This window comes from Myxocyprinus asiaticus, chromosome 9 (genome assembly GCF_019703515.2).
Source record: "Myxocyprinus asiaticus isolate MX2 ecotype Aquarium Trade chromosome 9, UBuf_Myxa_2, whole genome shotgun sequence".
Lineage (NCBI taxonomy): Eukaryota > Metazoa > Chordata > Actinopteri > Cypriniformes > Catostomidae > Myxocyprinus > Myxocyprinus asiaticus.
The window spans coordinates 36,599,939-36,626,327 of NC_059352.1; the positions used below are offsets into that span (position 1 = coordinate 36,599,939).

The 26,389-nt window shown below is 37.5% G+C and overlaps 1 protein-coding gene and 1 pseudogene across 1 annotated transcript in view; both read left to right on the forward strand.

Moving 5' to 3' along the window:
• The window catches only part of LOC127445680 (nodal modulator 1-like), a 63,201-nt pseudogene extending 44,852 nt beyond the window's left edge, over positions 1-18,349 (forward strand).
• A 3,450-nt stretch (positions 18,350-21,799) lies between these two features.
• Positions 21,800-26,389, forward strand: part of LOC127445745 (protein unc-80 homolog) — a 104,509-nt gene continuing 99,919 nt past the window's right edge. Inside the window, exons 1-8 of the mRNA XM_051706013.1 lie at positions 21,800-21,947; positions 22,385-22,433; positions 23,962-24,118; positions 24,505-24,800; positions 24,936-25,059; positions 25,187-25,251; positions 25,394-25,527; positions 25,883-26,150. Of these exons, the coding sequence (XP_051561973.1) occupies positions 21,856-21,947; positions 22,385-22,433; positions 23,962-24,118; positions 24,505-24,800; positions 24,936-25,059; positions 25,187-25,251; positions 25,394-25,527; positions 25,883-26,150 (1,185 nt within the window). The 5' untranslated portion in view covers positions 21,800-21,855. The remainder of the gene's footprint in view (positions 21,948-22,384; positions 22,434-23,961; positions 24,119-24,504; positions 24,801-24,935; positions 25,060-25,186; positions 25,252-25,393; positions 25,528-25,882; positions 26,151-26,389) is intronic.

Genomic DNA, 26,389 nt, shown 5'->3' on the forward strand with positions numbered 1-26,389 from the left:
TTGCCCCTATTTTGCCATTGCAAAGCCTTTCTATTAAACTAATCGTAGAAGTTAAGTCACACCCCGTTATCTCACATTTGCACGCGGTATGGACAAAAGTGTCCATAGTGTTTAATTCTGACATTTATTTAAATGTTGCCTCGAGCATATGGATGAACCGAAGATTACATATTAATAAGTCCCCTTTCTGCTGGTCAGAGTGGATTGTGAGGGAGGTAGATATGCTCAGTGACATATATGAGAGTGGAGTGTTGAGATCTTTTGAAAATATGGTTCAACATTTTAGGATTCCCAGATCTCAATTCTTTAGGTATTTACAGCTGCGCCATCTGCTCTGTACTATTTTTGGGGGTAGCATACACCCCACTAAAGCAACAGTTACTCTGGAAGCGGTGATTACTGCCTTGGGAAAAGGTCATGAGTCATCAGTGTATTATTCCCTGTTAATTCAGAGTCTGGGGGATGGAGCTTCAACTTCTCTCAGGAGATTTAGGAGAAAGATTTAAACTTGGTATTGGAGGAGGGAGTGTGGGCTAGGATTCTAAAAAAAATGTCTACATCTAGAGATGCAAGGGTGCATCTGATGCAATTTAAGATTTTACATCGATTCTATTGGACCCCCTCTAGATTGTATAGACTTGGTCTCAAAGACACACCCACCTGCTGGCGATGCCAATCAGAAGACGGTGACACAGCCGTTTTTTTGGTGGTGTGTTAAGATCCAAGAATTTTGGTTGAGGGTTCAGAATAGTATGTGTGATGTATCAGGTATTCAAATTTCATTTTGCCCCAGACTCTGTATTCTAGGTGATGGGACAGTTATTAATATAGGGGATGCGTTCATAAAGAATTGTGTCCTGGCTGGTGTCATGATTGGAAGACAGGTCATCCTTAGGGGTTGGAAGTCAGCTGGAGCACCCCTGTTTCAGGAGTGGTGGACAGAGTTTAAGTTCATATAATTTGATTCCGTATTTTCTGTCATGTTTATTTAATCTGTCAGTGGAATCAATAAAAATTGTTAATAACAAAAAAATAAAAATAACATAACATCCATTGATTACATGAATATGTTACCTACATGTTACCTACAACGGAATATTTAAGTCATCGTCCTCATTATAATATCCACTGTGCAGTCTTCCTAGTTAACCACATTATTGGTGATGAATTGGTGAAAAAAAAAAATCACTTGGCATTAATGGTGAAATAAAATCAACAATAACCTCATCTATATAATTTGTATAAATAAATCCAATGATTTTGTCTTGCTATATTTTAATGTTATTTTTAATCAAGAATTGATTTGCAGCCTTCGAATGCGACCTTCTTTCACGGGAATTCGGAGGATGCATGATGTGTATCCTTCGTGGGCACTCACAACCCACAATTCTTTGCTTCAACGGAAATGTCTAAAACAAATAACGCCAATTTGCCCATAAATATGATGTTCAAATGCAAGTAATGTTAATTCCCAAGTTGAAGTACCTCAGTAGATGGGTGCAGAATATATAATATGTATTATTAGAGTATATAATATGTATTATTATATTCATATATAATTAAATGCATCTTTATAACTCTCCTAAAATTTACCTCATACTTTCCCTTCTAAAGGGACTTTGTAACCATCTCACTCGAAGCGCTCCTTGTTAAAGAGTGGCGTGCTGTCATAGCAACCATGGTACATTCTGTTTCCGTTTGTCCTACAAAGGCTGTCTCGTTTAAACGAGATTTGTTTAAAGAGGACGCTCGGTATACTGCAGCCTTCAAAGGACGCGTCCTACCTAGCACACAGCCTTCGAAACGAGACACAGCCGCTGTCTCTCCCAGCTCTTCAGTCCTCCCTGCGGTGCATTATGGGCAATAGAGCGTCGCCAGGTCTATATTGAATATACACTTGAAATCAGAATGCATTGTGGGTAAGAATGAGTAAACGTATGTAGGGAACAAGTTGTACACTCAGAATTCAGACACTACTACTAAATGGCCGACACCCAAAATAGTGCACTATATAGTGGATAAGGGTGATTTCGGACACAGCTTCCAAGTTGCCATCTCGTAATTGCAGTATTTCCAACACAATGTGAACACAACATTACTCTATATTGTTACTCTATATTGTTGAACCAGCATGGTTCAAATGGTGAATGTTCAACAAAGTTAATATGGTTTCAGGAACCATTCTATGGTGGTAAAGCGGTATGGAAAATGCACCCCCAGAGTGGAGTGGCGCTCTCTAGCGGATGTGTGCAGCACACGCTGACCAATGGCAATATCAGATGATCAATTTTTATCATATTACAATTCAAATGGCAAAGTTTGTCAAAATGATCACTTCCCGATTGTTGGCTATAAATGCAGTAAGCTTAAAACATGTCACAGATCAAAGCAATAGTCAGTGATCTTAAATCATCATGATAAAGAATGAGCGGTGGATGTTTGATTCTCCCTTTGATATCCATTTGATTTGATATAAAGTGCTCGTAACTGTCATACTAGTTACTGTAACATCCTTTTCACTACGAGTTCTCCTACTGGGCACGGTAAGAATGTTTGCCAGCTTTTCCTCTTCTGTTTGTATCAGAAAAAATGCAAGACTACACTGAGATTGTAGAATCTTATGTGAAAAATATAGTGCATTAGATTGTCTCATAATACCAGTAATGAATTACATGGTTTGAAATTGGCTGTGTTGGCTGTTTCAGGGCTGTGGAGAAGATCACAGTCACACCTTCATCCAAAGAACTGCTGTTTTACCCTCCTGAAGTAGAAGCTACAATCACTGGAGGTTAGAGTGCAAAACAAACTTCGATAACCCTTTTTGTAAATTTTTATGATGAAAAGGGTGGGTCTTCCCTCGGCCCTGTTTACACCTGGTATTAAAAGGATAGTTCACTCAAAAATGAAAATTCTGTCATAATTTACTCAGTTTCATGCCATCCCAGATGTGTATGACTTTCTTTTGCTGCACAAACGAAGATTTTTAGTAGAATGTTTCAGCTCTGTAGGTCCATACAATGCAAGTAAATGGTGACCAGAACTTTAAAACTTCAAAAATCACATAAAGGCAGCATAAAAGTAATCCATATGATTCCAGTGGTTTAATATATCGATTCTGAAGATATGGATTTAACCACTGGAGTAATATGGATTACTTTAGCTAGTTACAGCACTTCACGTTATCACTTTTTACATGCACTACAGACCCTAAACAGATGAGACAAGCCGTTTTAACACTTGAAGAATGGAGAACAAAAACCAAATTGGATGTGTATTTTCTTTCGCTTTGTTTTTCATCATCAATTTCTTCTTTGTTGAATAATGTGCATATGAGCTTACACCACTAACTGCTGTGATAATATATAATTTCATGTTTGTAGATTTGACCGTACTCCGCAGCCAAGCAGTTTTCATAAATGCATTTGATTGAATAAAACATGATCAAATGCTCCCTCAACAGTGCTTGTTCATGTTTTGGAAATTGAACTATGGCCATAGAAGCTTAAACACATAACTGACGACCGCTAAATGCTGTTGCAAGTCCCGCTGTGTTGATAAACTCACAGCTGAATACTGTTGCATGTGCTGCTGTGTGTTGTTAAACTTACCGCTGAGTTTTGTCAGTTGACTATCTCTGACATAGATCCATCACAATGTCAATGTGTTACTGTATAAAAATAAAGTGCAAAAAAGTTTACTCTATCAATTATACAGTCCTTGCATTTAATCTAAGAACAAATGTGATGTTAATAGCTAGGCTTGGGATTGATGCCTTTTTCACTCATGTATAATCAGAAGATTTTCCCGATGATTATTGGTATATCTCAGGATTTTTTCATGTATAAATTGGGCTGCTTGTTGCACAGTAATCTTTATCTTTTAAAATGTTTTCTTAACACAACTTTAGTCAATTTTGAGCAGCAGGGTCAAATTTAAGGGACATCGGTCATGTCTGGTGGGTTCTAAAATTTGAAACAGTTGTTTTCTACGAAGGTATGCACACACCACCAACACTCGCCGTCAAAATTCTGCAGTTCCATGAAGCGCATAGTTTTCCATTAACTTTGACCCAAATCATTATCAAAGGACAAAGATTATTTACTCTTGGCATCACTTGCTGATATATTGTGTCTATGTATCTTTCAGATAGCCTGCACCAATGTATTTTCAGTTACAAGTATGTTGTTTTGTGGTTTGATACCTTGAATGAAAGACCTATTCAAGGCTACACACAGAGAAATTGCATAATAAACGTCACCGTTTCTATTCGTTCAGTTTGTGCAGTTACACCAGTTTCATACACTAACCTGCAAACTCATCAACATGACTTTGTTCATTTTCAAAGAAGTACAAAAACCTTTGTAATAGGGCTACTCGATTATGGCAAAAATCATAATCACGATTAGTTTGGTCAATACTGAGATCACGATTATTTAACATGATTACTCATTGACTTTGGAAACATCATGCATTTATTGAACTTTTAAAGAAAAAAATGGTCTTTTTAACAGTGGATGTCCTTGAACTTGACATGTAAACACACTGGGTAGGGGAGGAGGCTATTGTCATATGACAATTATTTTATGTTACGTATGGTAGTCAAATAAAGAAAAGCCTCCATCACCATAATTTTCAGCAGGGATACTCACACTTCTATGGAATGAGATCTAATTTTACATCATGTTATTGCAGCAAAATCTACCATGTACAGTAAATGCTATACATTATCACAATACCAAAATGTCAGTAGTCGTTAGTGAAATTTTACGATCATCAATACCAGCTTCAAAACCACAACAAATAATAACAGTAACTAATATGTTAATTATGGAAGAATGGTTTCAAGTTCTTAAGTAATTATTCAAGACTAGTAAACAGTCAGTAATAAAATAACAATGAAAAACAGCAATGAATATAGATAGATTAAAAATAATAGAACAAAAAATACAAATTAAGAAAATTCTGTGCTTTTTTAACAGCTTTAATAGTTTTTAACAGCAGTTTCAAGTATTCAAGGAAACATTCAGAATGAAATGCAACATGAAACTACTACTAGTCTTCACTGTAAGATTATAATATATTTCTAATTTTCTTGTTATGGTTGTTTGATTATTATAATGGAACACTACACTAGACGGTAGCAGGTCTATTAGCATACATTTATACTTACAAGTCTGACATTTTAAGACAAATCCGTTTTCTCTGCTGTTTACGTTCACTTTAGACGTCACTCTCTGTGTTTATATGAATACCTCACCAAGATGGGCATTTTGGCGGAATGTATTTGACCGTTCAAGTGCGCATTAGTGTGAGCATTTTCACACACACTCACACGCACGTTCAGCACACACACATAGGCTGCCTGTCAATCAAATAGGGTGCAGCTGTTACTAGATCGCTAGCGAATTATAAAATGATGTGCTCTGGATTACTTTCAACAGCAGAATAAGAATATGAACTTTCTAATAAATGACACAGGCCTAGCCTATCACAAATATAGCCGGATATTTTTTTCATTATTGGCATTTTAATCAGTCTGCTTATCCGGTCGGGCAAGTAAAATTCTCTTTCACTTGCCCCTTAAAAAATCCACTTGTCCTGGACAAGCGTTAATGTCGAGCCCTGATTAAATATTGTATTTAACATTCTCTGATAAAAAAATTTCTTCTGCAGTTTAGCTCCCAAAGTAAATGTACGTAAGGAACATTGAAAGGAGTTTTAGATATTATTTTGGAAAACAAGTAAAAAAAGACATATTTTGTTCCAGTGTATAATGAGCTAAGACTTCACTCTCTCACCTTTATGTTCACTTCAGTCCATCTTTAACTCACAAGCTCAAACTTTAACTCAAACATTCTCTCCTTAATAGAGCTGCGTATTGCTGATTTTCTTCATGATAAGATACACACAGTGAACATGACATACCTGTATATTAAGATTCACTACGTCGTGAGCTATCACGTTATAATCTAGCTGCAGGAAATGTGCGCGAGTGACGAGCGTCCCCGCATCAGAGTGTGCATCAGCCAGGAGAAGATTCAGTCTCTTCCCCGGTCACTTCACGCAACTCATAGATGCGGTGCTGACCACACAGAGAAATGGAAGTTTCTGAGTTTATTTTCATAACCCGCTTCCTTAATATTTGAACTTTCATAAAGGATGCTTTTAAGATATAACGCCGGGGTGTTTCATTGTGAAACAGAATGCTGCACAATAATAGTTTTATCTCGATTATCTTGTTTTCATAATCGTTGGAAGCCAAAATCGTAATTGAAAATAAAATGTGATTAATCGGCCAGCCCTACTTTGTAACTTTGGCTTTGCTGCATTAACTCGTCCTGTGTGTGTGTGTGTGTGTGTGTGTGTGTGTGTGTGTGTGTGTGTGTGTGTGTGTGTGTGTGTGTGTGTGTGTGTGATCGTGACAGCTGCCGGCTTCAGTAAATGTTATATCACCCTCTCGTGGTCTCCTAATGCTATTACACCAACTATTAAACAGAGGCCAACTGAGTGAATTGGAAGCACGCAAATTATGCTTCTAATTTAAATGTCAGTTAATTTTAATATATCGATGACTCAAAAATATATCGATAAAATAACATGCTGTTCAATAATCAGAATATCGATATTTTATGACATCCCTATTAATAGTAGAATTTCATTTGTCATAGCACAGAACAGGATGTGTGCACATCTGTGGCCCTGCATGTTGTATCAGGCATGCCAAAGGTGTTCCTTGAAGTTCATTACATGTAAATGTATGTACTTCATCAAAATTTCAGATTGGATGGTTATTTTAGTTTTAAAGCCACATGTAACTGTCAAAGTTTAAAACTTGTTATAGCACAGCGGTCGATTGACAGGTTAGTAGGTGGTGCAGCACGGCTGTTCAAATGCATTCAAACAGATTGCGTTTGCATTACTAGTACTGCTACTAATATAAATGCAGGTTTTCACGAAATGTATATATATATAATGTGTTTATATATAATGACCCTCCCCTCCAATGTCATCGTTGCCCCACTTCTGAGGGCCGTCCTTCAGCCAGGCTCACAACGGGAGTGGCCAGGAGAGAGGAGAGGTGCAATTTAATAAGCCTTGTTTGGCAGCGGATGATGAGGCGCATCTTATGTGAATAGAGCCTCATCACTGCTGCCGCTTACATGTAGAGCATGCCTCTCCTCAGGAGGCAGGCCTCTGGGCCCCCGTGCATGCACACTGGCGTATCGTGAGTTACACTATTGTTAGGCTTTCAAGTCAATGGAAACGCAGGCCGGTTCTGAGACTGGTTTGCAGATACCCTGAGAGACCAAAGGCTGAGCACCCGCTCCAGAATGAGATACCAATACTATTTAGATGGGGAAAAGGGTAGTGGTCAAATGTCTCGCTCATCTGCTTCAGAGAACTGAGGTTACAGTCTGTTTTTATTTTAATTTGAACTTAAATCTGACATGATTTTCTTCTGGCAGAGAACTGTCCGGGTCAAATGGTGGAGATTGCTGGCCAAGCAGGGCTGTTCCTCATGGGGCAGGTGTTGCCTGCACTGGAGGGTGTGGAAATCTCCATTAAGCAGAGTGGAGCCACAACCCCTCTCATTACAGTTCTCACAGATGCTAGTGGAACCTACAGGTGTCTTACTTTTTCACCACCATACTGCATTCATTTATTTAATGCGGATGTGTGTTATTTTTGCAGTGTTAAAATACTTTATCCTATTCCAGCCTAATATGCAGACACATACCCCTTTTTTCTTTTTTAAACCAGTGTTGGACCCCTACATAGTAACTCTCAGTATGACATCATTGCCAGTAAAGATGGCTTCGTCCTGACCCCTGTGGTGGGAAAGACAGGAGACTTCAAGGCATTTGCCTTGGCTGGTGTCACTTTTGAGGTAAAACATGAAGTAATTAAGACACGAATGCCACAATTGTTTTTTCACATAATATACTCTTCCATTTTTCATCAAGTGTTAACATTACCATTTCAGCAAATAAAATGTTTTTTCTTTTTTTTTTTTTTTTTTTTTTTTCTTTACTTGCCCCTCAGATCAAGGCAGATGATGGTGTCTCTCTCTCTGGGGTTCTGCTGTCTCTAAGTGGGGCCAACTTCTGCTCAAACGTACTCACTCAGGACACTGGCCTCCTTACCTTCAATAACCTGGTACTGTCTCCTCAGCCCCCGAGTCACTATGCCCTGTTATCTTAATGATGTATTGTTAGTTTTTGTTTCATTATCTTTTTATGTTGCGTGCATTAGTTTGCATACTCCTTTTGTCTCATAAGTTTACACATCCCTTTCAAAATTAAACAATTATATGAGATAAAATATCTTCCTTTTTTTTTCTTAATATAGTATTTTGCTTTCTTGAGCATCAATGAATGTTTGCACCTTTTGTAACAATTGTGTACGAGTCCCTCAATTGTTCTAAGTGTCAAAGCTGGATCTCAACAATTCACAGTTGGAAAGAACTCAAATGAGCAGAAGATACTAGGAAACCAAAGAATGTGCAGTACCTAGAGAATTTTTCTTAACAACAGAGGGAAACTTCACTTCTCAAGACAAAGCAGGGACTCATTCACAACTATCACAAAAGATACAGTCATTTATCATTGAGAAAGGAACACACCATATTAAGAACCAAGGGGATGTAAACTTTTGAACAGGATCATTTGTGTAAATTCAGGTATTATTTTGTCCTGTGGAATATTTGTAAATATCTGTTATGTCAAATAGCTTTATCAGGGTTATTTTGTGGCAGCAGTGCAATGCATAAAAGCATGCAAATGTGAGTCAGCACCTTCAGTTAATGTTCACATGAATCATCAGAATGGGGAAAAAAAGTGATCTCAGCGATTTTGACCGTGGCATGATTGTTGGTGCCAGACGGGCTGGTTTGAATATTTCTGTAACTGCTGATCTCCTGGAATTTTCACGCACAACAATCTCTAGAATTTACTCAGAATGGTGCCAAAAACATTCAGTGGACGGCAGTTGAGCCAAATGGGCTACAACATTAGAAGGCCACACTGGGTTCCATTACTGTCAGCCAAGAACAGAAAGCTGAGGCTGACCAAAACTGGACAGTTCAAGACTAGAAAAACATAACCTGGTCTGATGAATCTCGATTTCTGCTGAGGTACACAGATGGTAGGCCCACTGCAGCCTCAGTTTTCCATTCTTGGCTGACAGAAGAGGAACCTGATGTGTTCTTCTGCTGTTGTAGCACATCCGCCTCAAGGTTCGACATGCCATTCTGCTCACTACAATTGTACAGAGGGTTTATCTGAGATACCGTAGACTTTCTGTCAGCTCGAACCAGTCTGGACATTCGCCTTTGACCTCTCTCATCAACAAGATTTTTCACTGGATGTTTTTGGCACCATTCTGATTAAACTCTAGAGACTGTTGTGCTTGAAAATCCAAGGAGATCAGCAGTTACAAAAATACTCAAACCAGCCCATCTGGCACCAACAACCATGCCACTGTCTAAATCACTAAGATCACATTTTTTCCCCATTCTGTTGTTTCATGTGAACATTAACTGAAGGTCCTGATCCGTATCTGCATGATTTTATGCATTGCACTGCTGCCACATGATTAACTGATTAGATATTCACATGAATAAGTAGGAGTACAGGTGTCCCTAATAAAATGGTCGGTGAGTGTGTGTGTGTGTGTGTGTGTGTGTGTGTGTGTGTGTGTGTGTGTGTGTGTGTGTGTGTGTGTGTGTATAAACTCAGCAAAAAAAAGAAATCCTCTCACTTTCAACTGCTTTTATTTTCAGCAAACTTAACGTGTAAATATTTGTATGAACCTAAAAAGATTCAATAACTAAGACATAAACTGAACAAGTTTCACAGACATGGAATAATGTGTCCCTGAACAAAGGGGGGGTCAAAAGTAACAGTCAGTATCTGGTGTGGCCACCAGCTACATTAAAGGAATAGTTCACCCAAAAATGAAAATTTGCTGATAATTTACTCACCCTCAGGCCATCCAAGATGTTGTTTGTTTCTAAAATGAATCAATCGTTTGGGTTCAGAAGAACTTTATTTGTCTACTGGAGTCATGTGGATTATTTTGATGCACCCTAAATATGCATTTTGGACCGTCAAAAAATGGAGTACATTCACTTGCATTGTTTAAAGGAGGAGGCCTGAAATGAAATCCTAAAAATCTTCAATTCTGTTTTGATGAAGAAAGAAACTCTTGGGTGGCCTGAGGGTGAGTAAATTATCAGCAAACTTTCATTTTTGGGTGAGCTATTCCTTTAAGTACTGCAGTGCATCTCCTCCTCATGGATTGCACCAGATTTGCCAGTTCTTGTTGTGAGATGTTACCCCACTCTTCCACCAAGTCTCTTGCAAGTTCCTGGACATTTCTGGGGGGAATGGCCCTAGCCCTCACCCTCTGATCCAACAGGTCCCAGATGTGCTCAATGGGATTGAGATCCGGGCTCTTCGCTGGCCATGGCAGAATACTGACATTCCTGTCTTGCAGGAAATCATGCACAGAACGAGCCAAAACCGCGACTCGTCAGTGAAGAGCACTTTTTGCCAATCCTGTCTGGTCCAGCGAAGGTGGGTTTGTGCCCATAGGCGACATTGTTGCGGTGATGTCTGGTAAGGACCTGGCCTACAACAGGCCTACAAGCCCACAGTCCAGCCTCTCTCAGCCTATTGCGGACAAGTCTGAGCACTGATGGAGGGATTGTGCATTCCTGGTGTAACTCGGGTGGTTGTTGTTGCCATCCTGTACATGTCCCACAGGTGTGATATTCGAATGTACCGATCCTGTGCAGGTGTTGTTACACGTGGTCTGCCACTGCGAGGATGATCAGCTGTCCTTCCTGTCTCCCTGTAGCACTGTCTTAGGCGTCTCACTGTATGGACACTGCAATTTATTGCCCTGGCCACATCTGCAGTCCTCATGCCTCCATGCAGCATGCCTAAGGCACGTTCATGCAGATGAGCAGGAACCCTGGGCATCTTTCTTTTAGTGTATTTCAGAGTCAGTAGAAAGATCTCTTTAGTGTCCTATGTTTTTATAACTGTGACCTTAATTGCCTACTGTCTGTAAGCTGTTAGTGTCTTAACGACCGTTCCACAGGTGCATGTTCATTAATTGTTTATGGTTCATTGAACAAGCATGGACAACATTGTTTAAACACTTCACAATAAAGATCTGTAAAGTTATTTGGATTTTTACAAAATTATCTTTAAAATACAGTGTCCTGTAAAAGGGACATTGCTTTGTTTATATATATATATATATATAATATAATGCAATTAATGCAATTAATTACCTTAGGGCATGGATGCAGCATCATTCAAATGCAATAATTTTCTGTTAACAACACCACTGTAGAAATTCAGTATTCACAGTTGACCATGATTAATTTAATCCTTGAGTGAAAGTGTCCAATAACAGGGCTGTTGCTGAGATTAGGCAGTTAGTATTCGGCTGGTCATGTGATCATAACATGGCAGCCCCCATGAGGGGACCCTCTCCATGTAGGATAAACCGCCTTTTATAAGGTTACTGTTATGACTGGATTCTTCATCTCATGTGAATGGTCGTGATTTTACACATGTTTCAAAATTACAATTCATTTCTTTAAAAGTCAAACTTTTTAAATGAGGAAAAAGGTTTCTGAGTGCACCATGAAGTCTTTCTTATTGAAAATTCTGTTTGGAACGACACTTCAGCGTGGCTACTTTGAAGCGCCCATTTATTCTGTTTGCAATACAGACAAACCAAAGGCGTGTAATGTAGGGGATGGGGACGTTCTTATTCTAGAGACAATTATATTGGACAAAAATTTCTCCAGTCCCTCATTTCTTCAGTCAATTCCTGGGTCCCTATTCACATAGGAGTTAGGCTGTAAATTTAAATGTGAATATCTTCTGAAAGCGAATTATCAGCGTTTAGAAGTACACTAGCATATAAATAACCTTAAAGCTGATAGGCATGGACTAGAAGCAACAAAACTTTAATTTTCATTTCATGGGGACATAAATCAGATTATCTTAATGTTTTCCCCCGCCCCCCCCACCACCATCTCAGAGTCCTGGCCAGTACTATTTCAAGCTCATGATGAAGGAGTTCCGCTTTGAGCCCTCAGCACAGATGATCACAGTAGAAGAAGGACAGGTACTCCATATTCCCATCACTGGCTTCAAAACAGCATACAGGTCAGCATACAGTATACTTTACAGCGAATCATATTTAAAATACACTGATACTAAAAATGTTCAGTAAAAAGTAGAGTAAAATAAACGTATACAATATTAATGCATCTGTACATTTGAATTGAAGCTAAAATGTGTTTGTGTTTCAAACTCGCCCTTTCTATTGTGGAGTAGCTGCTATGGGACAGTGCAGTCACTAGGTGGCAATGCCGAGCAGGGTGTTGCTGTGGAGGCAGTGGGTCGGGGAGATTGCAGCATGTACAATGAGGACATGTTGACTGACGAGGAGGGCCGCTTCAGACTCCATGGCTTACTAGTGAGACTTCTAGACCCTAAACTTTTCAAACAAACAATCTGACTGACAAGAGTTCACATAAAAATGCATTTCAAGACTTTTGACAAGGCCTCTCTTTTCATTGTCTTTATTGTCAGCCTGGGTGTGACTACAACATTCAGCTGAGAGAAGGAGGAAATGACCACATAGAGAGAGCACTGCCGCCACACAAAACCATCAAAGTGAGTGCTGGATGTACAGTAGCTGTAAGATCTCAACTTTTGACCTTAATTCTTTTAGTTTAAGTTTCTATTCATGTACTTTTTCTGTCATTTTAGGTGGGCAACATTGATATTGAAGGAATAAACATCATTGCCTTCAGACAGATCAATCAGTTTGATCTGAGTGGCAATGTCATCACGTCTCCTGACCATCTTCCCACTCTCTGGATAGGTGTGGTAACTTTGTGAATACTCATTTTAAATGTGGTTTCTCATATTTGCAGATATTTTGGAAGTCATTGTTCTTCTTCCCTCTCTAAAGGTAAAGCTCTACAAGAGTGACAACCTTGACAATCCCTTCTAGAGTGTGTCTCTGGGCCAATCCCTGTTCTTTCACTTTTCCCCCTTGCCACGTGATGGAGAGGTAGATCCATACTTATCACCTTTCTGTTCAAAATAGGATTAGCCGACGCTATTTATTTAAATAAATTTTTCCCCAACCCTGAAAAAAAAATATGATATTACATGGATTTTTTTGATAGAAAAAAAATATAATCCTGCCTGGTAACAGGTGCATGTAAAAGGGCTAGAAATAGCATTTTAGCTTAGAATAAAGCTACATGTTCACATGCCAGTTTTCACAAGGTTAAGTATTTCTGCTGCACCATACTTGCTTTAAAACCCCACAGAGTGTACACAACAAAAACTTTTTCTGATCTGTTGTGGATTCTCTCTATCGATCTCCCAAATGAAAAGTTCCTCAATTACATCATATCCACCTTTAACTCTTAACAGTGTGAAAGCAGCCTCTCATATAAATGTAACACTTTATAAGAAAAAGGCAGTGGTGGCTCAGCGGTTAAGGCTCTGGGTTACTGATCAGAAGGTCAGGGGTTCAAGCCACTGTTGGGCCCTTGAGCAAGGCCCTTGACCCTATCTGCTCCAGGGGCGCTTGTATCATGGCTGACCCTGCACTCTGACCCCAGCTTAGTTGGGATATGTGAAAAAAAGAATTTCACTGTATATATGCAAATATATGTGTGATAAATAAATATAATTATTATTATTATTAATTAAGAATATGTCAAATGCTCCTCGTATTGCATTAATTATATGAATAAATGTTTTCCAACTGAATAGACTAAATATTAAATTAAACAAATTACAATAAAATGCAAGGTAATCTCTTTGGTAATAAATAATTTTTTAATGTAAATGTATTCTGATTACCAATGAAAAAATTTAACTGTAGTGGAATACAGTTACTAATATTTTGTATTTAAATTCATAATACCGTTAACTTGTGACAACACTATATGCACAAAATGATTCTTAAAACAACAGAAATGGAAAATACCAATAACACTTTACAATAAGGTTCCATTCATTAACATTAGTTAATGCATTAAGTATCATGAACTAATAATGCACAATATATTTTTACAGCATTTATAAATCTTTGTTCATGTTAGTTCATAGTGCATTAATGTACAACATGTACAACTTTTCATTTTGAAAATGTATTAATATATGTTGAAAATAACATTTACCCTTTAAACTCGGATTGGCCCCTGCCGACGGGCCTGACGAGAAAAAATTATCATCAAAATATTGATAACTACAGTCTTGACTAATACAAAATAGGTATAGTTTTAAAGCTTAGAATCTGTACTTTACAACGCATGTAGGCATTATGACCAAAACTGAGCAAGTGCTTTGACATTCAAAAGTGTTCCGTTTTGATAATTTTTTAATCATTTTGCACTGTACATATTATTGTAATCTGTAAAAACATCAAACTAATCAAATACCCATGTGTCATATGTCATTGAAAAGCTCTCAAAGAGTAGAATACAACCAGCCAATTTATTTTACTCACAGACAAAAATGTAGCAAGCAATAGCTAAGTACATGTCTTTGACATACGTTACATGTAAACAGGTGTTGCTTATAAGCAGCGTTTTCACTAAAAATGTCAAGAAAAATAAACAGAACATAAAATATCACATACCATTACTTAGAGGAGGGGATTACTGTTAAAGGGATAGTTCACCCAAAAATTAAAATTCTCTCATCATTTACTCACCCTCATGCCAATCCAGATGTGTATGTCTTTCATTCTTCAGCAGAACACATTTAAAGAAAAATAGAACAACAGTCTTAGCTCAGTAGGTCCTTAAAATGTGAGTGTGTGGTGATCAGACCTTTGAAGCTCCAAAAATCACAGACAGTCAGCATAAACGTCATCTAAATGACTCCACTGGTTAAATGAATGTTTTCTAAAGTGAAACAGTCACTTTTGGTGTGAAAAGATCAATAATTAAGTACTTTTTAACTATAAATCATTGCTGACCAAAGAGATATAAAAATTATATTGTATTTTTTTATATTAAAAATGATAAAATATGAGTTTAAAAAGTGTAAATGTAAAATTGACCAAAACTAAAGCTGACCAAAAAGAGAAATACAGTATTTTAAGAATTTAGAAATATTTTGATATTTAAAAAAAAAATTCATGTCATTCACAAGTTTTTAAAGCCTTAAAAGGAAATCATTGTTTATTCCTATTTTTATATATATATATATATATATATATATGTATTTGAAGTTGAATAAGTAAAAAATGACTTCTTAAGGTGTATGAAGCACACATGCATAAAAAAAGCACACCTTAAAAAATATGACCATTTATATGACAGTTAATCTTGATAATCACAATTATTTGTTTGACAATTAATCATCAGCCAAAATTTCATAATTGTGACAGCCCTACTATAACTTTTGATTGCTTTGTCGTATCATCACAAAATGTTATTAATTTAGGGGTGACATGATTGGGAACAAAACAACAGTTTTTTGGAGCTACCTTAAATGTCAAATGAGATATAAAATGTCAAACCAGAAAAATAAGAAAAAAAGTTGTCAGCAGAGGCTCATGCTAAACTCCTGCGAAAATATAAAAGAACAAGTATGAATGCAAAGCACTCCGGTTTCACTTTAAAGGATCGTATAATGGCAAATGTTCCTTGTTCATATACACTGTATTAATGACACGCAGTGACAAAGAGGAGGAGACGCACACTTACTCTATTTCTGTGGAGTGTTCCAATTATGAAACGATATCTCTTAAGGTTTTGCTTCATGACAAATAATGGCTCGTGGGTTTAATCAGATCATTAAAATAAAGTGTGAAAGTGAAGAAATTAGGAAAGAAATGTTTTACTATTGCATAATATAATAAAATATATATAAAAATTATATTATATTTTTTTATATTAAAAATGATAAAATATGAGTTTAAAAAGTGTAAATGTAAAATTGACCAAAACTAAAGCTGACCAAAAAGAGACATACAGTATTTTAAGAATTTAGAAATATTTTGATATTTAAAAAAATATCATTCATAAGTTTTTAAAGCCTTAAAAGGAAATTATTGTTTATTCCTATTTTTCTATTTATATATTTGAAGTTGAATATGTAAAAAATGACTTCTTAATGTGTATGAAGCACACATGCAGAAAAAAGCACACCTTAAAAAATATGACAATTTATATGACAATTAATCGTGAAAGCCCTTAACGTGGCAATTAATCGTCATAGCCCTAAAACAGACAATAAATCGTCATAATTGCAATTATTTGTTTGACAATTAATCGTCAGCCAAATTTCATAATAGTGACAGCTCTACTATAATTTTTTATTTTGTCGTATCAACACAAAATGTTATTAATTTAGAGGTGACATGATTGGGAACAAAACAACAGTTTTTCGGAGCTAACTTATTTACACCCTGAGATATAAAATGTCAAATCTGAAAAATAAGAAACAAAGTTTGATTATGATGATACCAAACAATTGACCCTGTATGTTATTTTTTTTGTTATTATTATTATTTTTTGTAGAGTTATAAGCCTTTAATTTTGGGCATGCCTTTGAAACAGGAAATCTTTAAAAACACCTTCAGAGCTTAAAAGGTTAACCAAGATTAGTACACGCTGTAAAAGTATTGTTCATTGTTAATTCATGTTAACTATTGTTGTTTACTAATGTTAACAAATGGAACCTTATTGTAAAGTATTACCAAAGTATCAAAGCATTGTTTTGGCCAACAGATATTGTAATTGATAAATTGTATAAATGTATAACATCTAAAATGCATGCGACAACATGCCCTGGCCTGACTTTCATGAAAAATACTGTTTTCCCAAGAACACATTTAATCCTTTTGGTGAAAATCTGCCTTCAAAATATAGTTGACCCTTGTCTTAATGTATGCCAGTGTGGTTTGATTTTGTTTGCTTGAGCTAAAACAAAAATATTATGACAGAGATAATTTACTTTGGAGGATAGAATTCAGACAAGATGCAATTTCAGAAGCGTCTGCCAAAATTTTAACCAGTCTTAATTTTTCATTTTATCTTTTGGCCCCTTCCAGAGCTATGTGTTGATGCTGGACACATCACTCTCTCACTCCCAATATGACTTCAAACTCCCACAGGTTTCCTTTAAGTCCTCTGGTTACCACAAACATATAACACTGACCTTTAAGCCAAAGGTAAGAACACCTGCCTGTCTGCATTAAAAAAAGCTATCAATGAGGACTATAAAGTTACATTAGGTAAGTTACATTTTTATTTACATACACTTTTTGCTTTCCACAGAGGAAAATGGCAGACCAAGATGTTGCCCAGGGATCCTACATTGCCCTTCCTCTGACATTACTGCTGCTACTTGCTGTGTATAATCATGAGCGGGTACCTTTTCATTTCCTGTCAGAAGCCACTAACAGATTTTTGAAATTAGTGTCTGCAGTTTTTAGGGCTTTATGTAGATAATGTAATGATGTTTGTGTTTTTCCCAGGTAATCCCACTTCTTCTGCAGCTGGTCAGTCAGATCCAGGGTGTTCGAGGCCTCGCTCAGACAAATGGGGATGGACTTGCTGTGGATGAAGCTAAGCGCCAATCAAAGAGGCCAAAGACAAGACGCACTTGAGAGCCCAGTGTGACTTAATAAGAAGGCCAGTGACCAAGTCTCCAGTTTTCAGCCAACACGCAAGACCATGTCTGACTTGTGTCCTGTCATAAAAACAATCTCACATGAGGACGACATAGTTTTCTGGACAATTTGGGTATAATATTTCTTGCTTAAACTATTGGTATTTTCTTAGTTTTCCATCCCTGGCATATGTGAACGTGACTCAGAGATGCTGTGTGTTTGTGTATTTATGTTTGAGAGAGATTGCTCACGGAGGATGGCTGATGTAAGAGACTACACGTGTGTGTATGTGTGTGTGTTTTTGTCATTGGGATAAGGAGAATTAATGACCCAAGTAATTGATTATTTGATGATTCCAATAGTTTCTTGAATTAATAGGTTATTTATTAAGTTTTCCCAAATAGAATGAGTTTGCCTAGTACTAGATTTTATTAACACAATAAAAGTTTACAAACTTATAAAAAAAGAGATGTTTGATTCACCAAGCGAACCCCCCCCCAAGCAAAAGCTAACAAAAGACATTTTTGACAATTCCTTCAGATTGACCAGCTCCTTTCTGTTTGATAGGTTCAGTACATTTTCATTCCGCGGCATTAAAAAAAGATTATTGTCTGATAATGTTTATGGTTACCAGAATGAACAATGAAAAATAAAGTGTTTTTGAATTTAATATACTCTGTATTCCCGGATTTTATTACTTATGCTTGATGATTCACACCTTGGCTTTATATTGTAGATATTTTAGGCTACTCTTTACTATCTGTGCTTTTGCTATAGGTAAGAAACATGATGCATTGCAATGTTATAAACCAACAGAAATTAGATAAAGTATTTGTAATGTAATGGACCCCTTTTTAAAATGTTATAAACATTTTCCAAATCAAATTGTGAAAATGAATAAGTCATATTAAGGGTGCTGTAAGCAATTTTTTTATGGAATGGTAGTATGCAGAAAATGTTCCTTCTCTCTGATATCACTGAAATTGTATCACTGAGATATCTCATTGGTCTCTGTGACAGCACTAGACTGTGTAAACTGCAAACAAAAATGTGACACATTTTTTGATCAGCCAATCAGAAGACTTTGATGTGCTTTCTGACTGTCAGTCACATTCTCAGTGTAGTGGTTGAAGCAGAAAATTCAGGTTTAATGTCGTATTCAGATTCATGACAGTTGTCAGCTGAGGGTGCTATTTAACTACTTGTGTGTTTGACAAACATGAGAAAACTAACTGCTCTACAGTTCGGCGTCAGTCCAACGGTATCTTTGGAGGCCGGTGTTTTGGAAAGAGGGGGCGTGTCTAATTTAACAGCACGTTCTCGTGGACGTGGAAGTTCCAAAAAGGCTAAAATCGCTTGCAGCACCCTTTATAATCTTAGAACAAAGTCCTGTCCTCGTGTAAATTGTTATAACAGAGGAACTGAGGAGACATATGGTGTTACTTTCAGTGCCAGCCCTACCTAATAAGTGACATCAGCAGCAAAATAGGGCCCCATGACCACCAGGGGACACCCTAATACACGTTCAGAATAGAATGATTGTAAATAGCACTGGCCACACTGCCCGGCTATATACACACCAATAGTCAGATGGAACCTGTCAAATCTATAAAAACAATTATTATACAATGGTTGAAGAAATGGCATGGAGACATAAGTATGTCAATTTAAGTATAAATATTAGTATATTTAAGAACTGATGAGGCACCATTAGTATTGCATGGGGTGTGAGTGACGGCTTTTTTCAGCATCTCAGCATCTCAGGGGCCGGAGGAAGGCGAAAGTCATGAAGCCGACGTGGTTACCAGGTCCCTGGACCTGTGAAGATGCTATTGTGTGTGCATAGGGTAAGAGTAAAACTGGTCCCTCTAGAGCCACGTTCAACATTTAAAGGCAGCAGTGACTAGGCACCATTACAGGACAAATCAGGTGCATTTCGTCCTGCTGACAGTGATGTAAGTTCCGTCCATTGCATAGCTACTGCATACACTGATTATGTTTTATACTATATTACAGTACACTGCTGTGCAAATCATATCTGTCACTATTTACACCAGGGCTCAAATAGCGTGTGCTACTATTTACAATAAGTGTAATTAGCATTTACCTTACCTTAATTTGGTCATTTGTTTCTTTCCTATTAATTTGCACAGTCTTGGAATTTCATGAAAGATACACTACCGGTCAAAAGTTTTGAAACACTTGACTGAAATGTTTCTCATGATCTTAAAAATCTTTTGATCTGAAGGTGTATGCTTAAATGTTTGAAATTAGTTTTGTAGACAAAAATATAATTGTGCCACCATATTAATTTATTTCATTATAAAACTAAACTTTAATTAAAAAAAGAAATAGATGACTTGGACTAAATAATAAAGAAAAGCAGCCATTAAGTGCTCAACATAGATGGGAACTCCTTCAATACTGTTTAAAAAGCATCCCAGGGTGATACCTCAAGAAGTTGGTTGAGAAAATGTCAAGAGTACATGTCTGCAAATTCTAGGCAAAGGGTGACTACTTTGAAGATGCTAAAATACAACACAGTTTTGATTTATTTTGGATTTTGTTTAGTCACAACATAATTCCCATAGTTCCATTTATGTTATTCCATAGTTTTGATGACTTTACTATTATTCTAAAATGTGGGAAAAAACAAATTATAATAAAGAATAAGTGTTTCAAAACTTTTGACCGGTAATGTATATATATATATATATATAATTCAACAGTCCCATGAGAATTTTTTACAATCCTACAAGGTGGCGAATTCGTACAAAATGTACGACTTATATATTAACCAATCACATACGCTTCACGAACACAAGTTCGGAACCCGGAAGTGTCACTTTCTTCCATACCGGGGCTTTTAACATTAATATCATGGTTATGTTTACGCTCTGGATAGGGTAAGGTGTTACGCTTTAGGGTGTAGGAATGGGGTTTTGGTTAAGGGTTAAAATTACTAAAAAACAGTTTTGATTACAAATGCTGCGTGGGGAACTACTGCATATCTCCTTGGTGGGTGTATAACTTGTCAGTTTCATAAGAATGAACTCGTACGAATTGGTACGAATTCGCTACTGCATACTATTGTGACAAATTCTTCTGAGATCGTTTTGATTAATTTGTGCATATGATTGTGTCTTTGGTAGGTTTTAAAAAATATATTCAGTTTTTGCACTTATGAAGCAGTTATACCTGTGCTAATACACAACAATTGATATGTTTGCGTTTTTAAGCTTTATACTTTTGAATAAATTGACTTGTTTATTTGCACAATTTTAAGCTTGAATAGTTATTGGCGTTGGGTGGTTTAGGTGTATATAGGTATGGGGGATCCATTTAGAAAATCTACTTAGGCCCCCAAAATGCTAACGGTCGGTTACTCTCATGAACAGAGCATGCTGAACTCATTCAACTGAGACTTAAAATTATTTTTTTGTTACAGAAAATGGTCACACTTTAGAGTATTTTTTACAGTGTAGTTACATAGGCCATGAAAATACAGGCTTACTTGTGGACCGTTCACACCGAACGAGTATTTGCGTCCGCCCGCGCTCTTTTTCCATTGTTATCCCATCAAAGCATTTTGTCTTATAAAACATGCGCTAGCGGGACGTCTTTGACAGCTGAGCCACTTCTCTAGATTTCTCGGCGTCTGGTGCAGGAGCAGCGCGTAAAAAAGAAATTAAACTATTAAAACGTGTCTTGAGACACCTGCGTTCTGCTTATTCGTGGCGCTACATCTAGCTTTTTAGAGCGTAAAGATGTGTTCCCTTACTAATTAATTTTTGCTTTTTAGTAATCGTAGTAATCGTAGTTTACTTAATTGCACTAACTATGCTATTTTAATGGAACCCACCAAGCAAAATGTGCATTAATTTTTGAGGCATGAAAATGGTTACCCTGACATGTTCGCTCTCGAGCTTGAAAGACAGTAGGGGGTGTATAGCACCATTATTACGTATTCGGAGCTGTATCTTTAAACCGGTGGTCAGTGGCCCTTAATTGACAAGTGGATTCAGTCTTTCAGCGCTGTTCCGTGTGGTGGTGTCGACACAAGTCAACACCTGCAGCCATTTTTCGCTCAGATGTAGAATGTGACGGTGATGCCCGGAGTCAAATTAATCTCTGACGGACCGTCTGCACCTTTACATCCAGCAAGGTCGGTCAAAAATGGTGAAAAGAAAGAGCTTGGATGACAGTGACCAGGAAAACTGCCGGGGGATCCCATTTCCGATCCAAACCTTTCTATGGAGACAGACCAGGTCAGTGATTTAGTCGTGGCATAACAGGTGTTTTCTGTGAGCGATGGGCACATCGTCGGATTATTATTATTTTTATTATTATTTTGTCATTAATACGGCTCCCGCAAAGCGTCTCTCATTCTTATGCGTCTCACATAGTCTTTGAAGGGATTTTTGTTGCGTCTCGTGCGTCATCTTTTCTTACACAGCCGCTCCTTGTGTCTAATAATGAAAACACGAACAAAATGAGAGGAATATTCTATCGAATTTTTCACCTTCAAGCACTGAGTCTGATTCTGTCAATGCCGTATCTAGGACTCGTCTTAATTAAAATGCAAAAAATCATACTGTTGCACGGATTGTCCTTATCGGCCCAATCTAGTTATTTTATATGCAGTTTTATTACACATATGCATCTAAATCATTAACATTTGTTTCTTTGTTGATATTTGTTTCAGCGCGTTTTTGCGGCCAAAGTTAGGGAAGCAGTATGAAGCCTCCTGTGTGGTGAGTAATAAAAAAGAAATGTGTTTTTCTTATGATTTGGGTTTTAAGCATTTTGTTTTTATGTGACACGGCACCTTTTGCGAAGGTCAACTTGAGTAACCCTAAGAAAACTTACTCGTGACTCTAAAATGATATTTGTAAAAAAATAAAATAAAATAAAATAAATAAATAATAAATAAATAAAAATAAAGAAGATTTTACCTGGAGAAATATGATTGAAAACCTTTTTAAAATGAATATGTTGTGTACACTCAGGTGTATTCAGTGTGCAAGGAGAGTTTTTTTTTTAATACACCTTTTACTTGATCCTTACACCACTTGACAGTTTTAAAGGGCTAGGTCACCCAAAAATGAAAATTCTCTCATAATTTACTCACAATCGTGACATCCCACATGTGTATGACTTTCTTTCTTCTGCAGAATACAAATGAAGATTTTTAGAAGAATATCTCAGCTTTGTAGGTCCTTAGGCAAGTGAATGGTAAGCAAAACTTTGAAGCTCCATAAAAACACATAAAAGCAGCATAAACATTATCCATAAGACTCCAGTGGTTTAATCCATGTCTTTTGCGTGGGAAAATACCAAAATGTAACTCCTTTTCCACTGTACATCTTGCCATTGATTGCAGTTTCTAGGTACGATCAAGATTTCAAGCTCAATTACATGCGTAGAGGGCTAGATGGCACTAGGATGTGTAAACGAGCTTGAAATCACGATCACCAAGGAGACTGCTGATGTGAAGGTTTATAGTGAAAAAAAGAGTTATATTTTGGTCTGTTCTCACCCAAAACCGATTGGATCACTTCAGAAGACATGGGTTAAACCACTGGAGTCTTATGAATTACTTGTATGCTGCCTTTATGCGTGTTTTGGAGCTTTAAAGTTTTGGTCACCATTCACTTGCATTGTATGGAGCTGCAGAACTAAAATATTCTACTTAAAAATTGTATTTGTGTTCTTAAGAAGAAAGAAAGTCATGCCAATCTGGGATGATATGAGGGTGAGTAAATGATGAGAGAATTTTCATTTTTGAGAGAACTATTCCTTTGAAGTCATTAAATATTTTTTAATTTGGTAGAAAATGTTATAATAATAATTAAAAAAAAAAACAATTATGAAACCAACATGGACACAAAGATTACACTTCAATGAACTTGACACATGTTTTCAACTAGATTAAAAAAATTAAATAAAAAATCGAATTTGTATAACCTCAGAGAACCTTATATGTCAATGACCCATTAATCAGTTTAATGTCAAGATTTTCAAGGTTCATGCACATTTGTAAGTTATTTTTACTGTATAAAATAATTGTACTGTATATTTCAATGTACTCTAAGAAACATTAATACAATGGTTGGTTAAGGAAAATAATCAAAAGCTGGTGGGAGGTGCCAAATGACTGACAGTCAGTCTGGTACATTCAGTTCCCTTGATTGTATACAAATAATGGAGAAACAAAATTAAGTAATCATGTAATAAATCATGCTCTTGAGGATTAATGGCTCACAAATGTATCCTGCCTAGTCATTTGAGCGGGTGCTGGTGGAGAATAAACTCCACGGGCTCTCTCCAGCTCTCACTGAGGCCATCCAGAGCATCTCTCGCTGGGAACTGGTCCAGGCTGCGCTGCCTCATGTTCTCCACTGCACTGCCATCCTTCTTTCAAACCGCAACAAGCTGGGTAGGAACCCTTATTTAGCTGCAATTACTAGGTTGTTATTACCCCTGTGCATTGCTTTCTTAGGTAAATCATTTATTTGTATAATCGATGGTCATTGCTGGGATGGAGCAATCTCTGGGGTAACTATGTCCCTCCTGTAAAAGCTGGTCTCAGTTTCTGTAATGCAGTTGTAAGCATCCATTTATGTATCCATTATGTTTTCAGGAATGAAAAGCTGTTATATGTAAATACAGGCTAAATTCTTGCTTTACTAGTACAGTTGCTCTTATAAATAGTTTGATAGTTGCCCTAGCTTTATGCCATGTCAGTTCTGTTACTTTCCTTTAAATGGTAAACTCATTTTGTTGCTGAGCTTTCCATGAACAATCCTTGTCTCTTTCCACCAGGGCACCAGGATAAACTTGGTGTAGCTGAGACTAAACTCCTTCACACTCTTCATTGGATGCTTCTGGAAGCAGCCCAGGAGTGCCACCAGGAGCCTGGCCTGGGACATGGCTGGTCAGGGGGCAGCAGTGGTAGCAGTAGTGCCTACCTTCAGCCAATAGGGAATCAGGGTCTCACAGACCGCAACGGCAGTACCACTGAAGAGAACGAGTATGCCCGTGCCAAATTGTACCACAAGAACATGGCCACTGTGGAGCTCTTTGTGTTTCTCTTTGCTCCCCTCATTAACCGGATCAAGGTTGCAACCTTTACTTTTGAAATGTATTAAATTAATTTTTTTGGCTTTGCATGTTCCTTTTTATTTTTGCAAAATGTTGTTGTGTTTTTTTGATTGTGGAATATCAGCTGGTTGCAATAATTTGTCATGTGGCAGGAGTCAGACCTCACTTTCCGACTAGCTGGTGGACTTGTTATTTGGCAGCCAATGTGGGAGCACCGTCAACCTGATGTTCCTGCCTTTTCTGCCCTCATCAAGCCCATGCGCAACATCATTACAGGTTAGATTTATGTAAATTCCTTTTTTTTTTAAGTTTATTTTAATTTAAAGATGTGTTTTGGTCAACTTTTTCCAGTGTTATGTCTTTGTGTTGAAATTGTTCATTTTCTCTGTTATATCCTCAACAGCAAAGAGGAATTCTCCAGTGAATAACCAGTGTAGTCCTCGTGATATCAGCAACCCTTGCCCTGCAGTAAGTTTTTAGGCTGGGATTTGCAGCTGCACAGCCCCCTGTGGCTCATTCAGTCCTGCCATATATTAATTTCCCCTCGTAGTGCATTAACATCATTGTGCTGCTCAAGTCATGTGACTTCCTCTTCTCTCTCGGCTTCCAGGTGGTATGCGAATCAGCTCTGCTCGGCTCTTCCTCCCCCTCAGTGACAGGACAGAGCTGTCGTCGTGGCAACTCTGTAGACAAGGGAGGGTCCTCACAGCAGGCCTTTGAGAAAGGATTTTCACAGCAGAAGAAGTGAGTGTCTATACTGTACCTACAGGTGACAAAAATAGCAGGATTATATCAAACTATGTTGGAATTGAAAAAAAAAGCATAACATTTAGGTCAGTATGCATGGCCAAAATCATATAAGAATTAATGTGTTCCCTCTACCCTGACAGAAATTATTAAGACACTTATTAAGGTCACTACATGTTGGCTAGATAAACAGTCTCCAGTGTCTGTTTGTCTCCCCATCTGCCACAGTGTTAGCCTGAGCATGTGTTCATAATGCAGTTGCCAAGCAACAATACTCAGCAACCTCAGTCTGAACTTCCATTTTTTCTGACCCTCATTTTATATAAGAATCTCTCTCTTTTTTCATTCAAAGGTTCTCAGTCCCTGGTGATATGTCTGTATCACAGCGAGCAAGGTATGGCACCTACTTTGATGTTGCAGTGCTCCGTTGCTTGATGCAGCCTCACTGGACAGAAGATGGTGTCCACTGGGCCCTTATATTCTATCTGCAGCGACTGCGTCAGATACTGCAGGAGAAACCCGAACGCTCCCCCCAGCTCCTGATACCCCCCCTACCACGACCTCGCAGTAGCTCCATGGTGGCTGCTACCCCTTCTTTGGTCAATACTCACAAAACACAGGTAATGCAGCACAGCAACAATCATGTGACTAAAACATGGTAGTGGGCTGGCAGTGATCCTTACAGCAATTTCAGATGGTAATATGAAATAATGTAATGAAACTACTCTTTCATTGAGAAATAGCCAATGAAATAAAAACACATGAGCTAAGAATTCCAGTGGCACTGGTCTGAAATGTTTTAGTTTCTCAGACAGGGCTGGATCTAGGGCTGGGCGATAAAACGAAATCAATATTTATA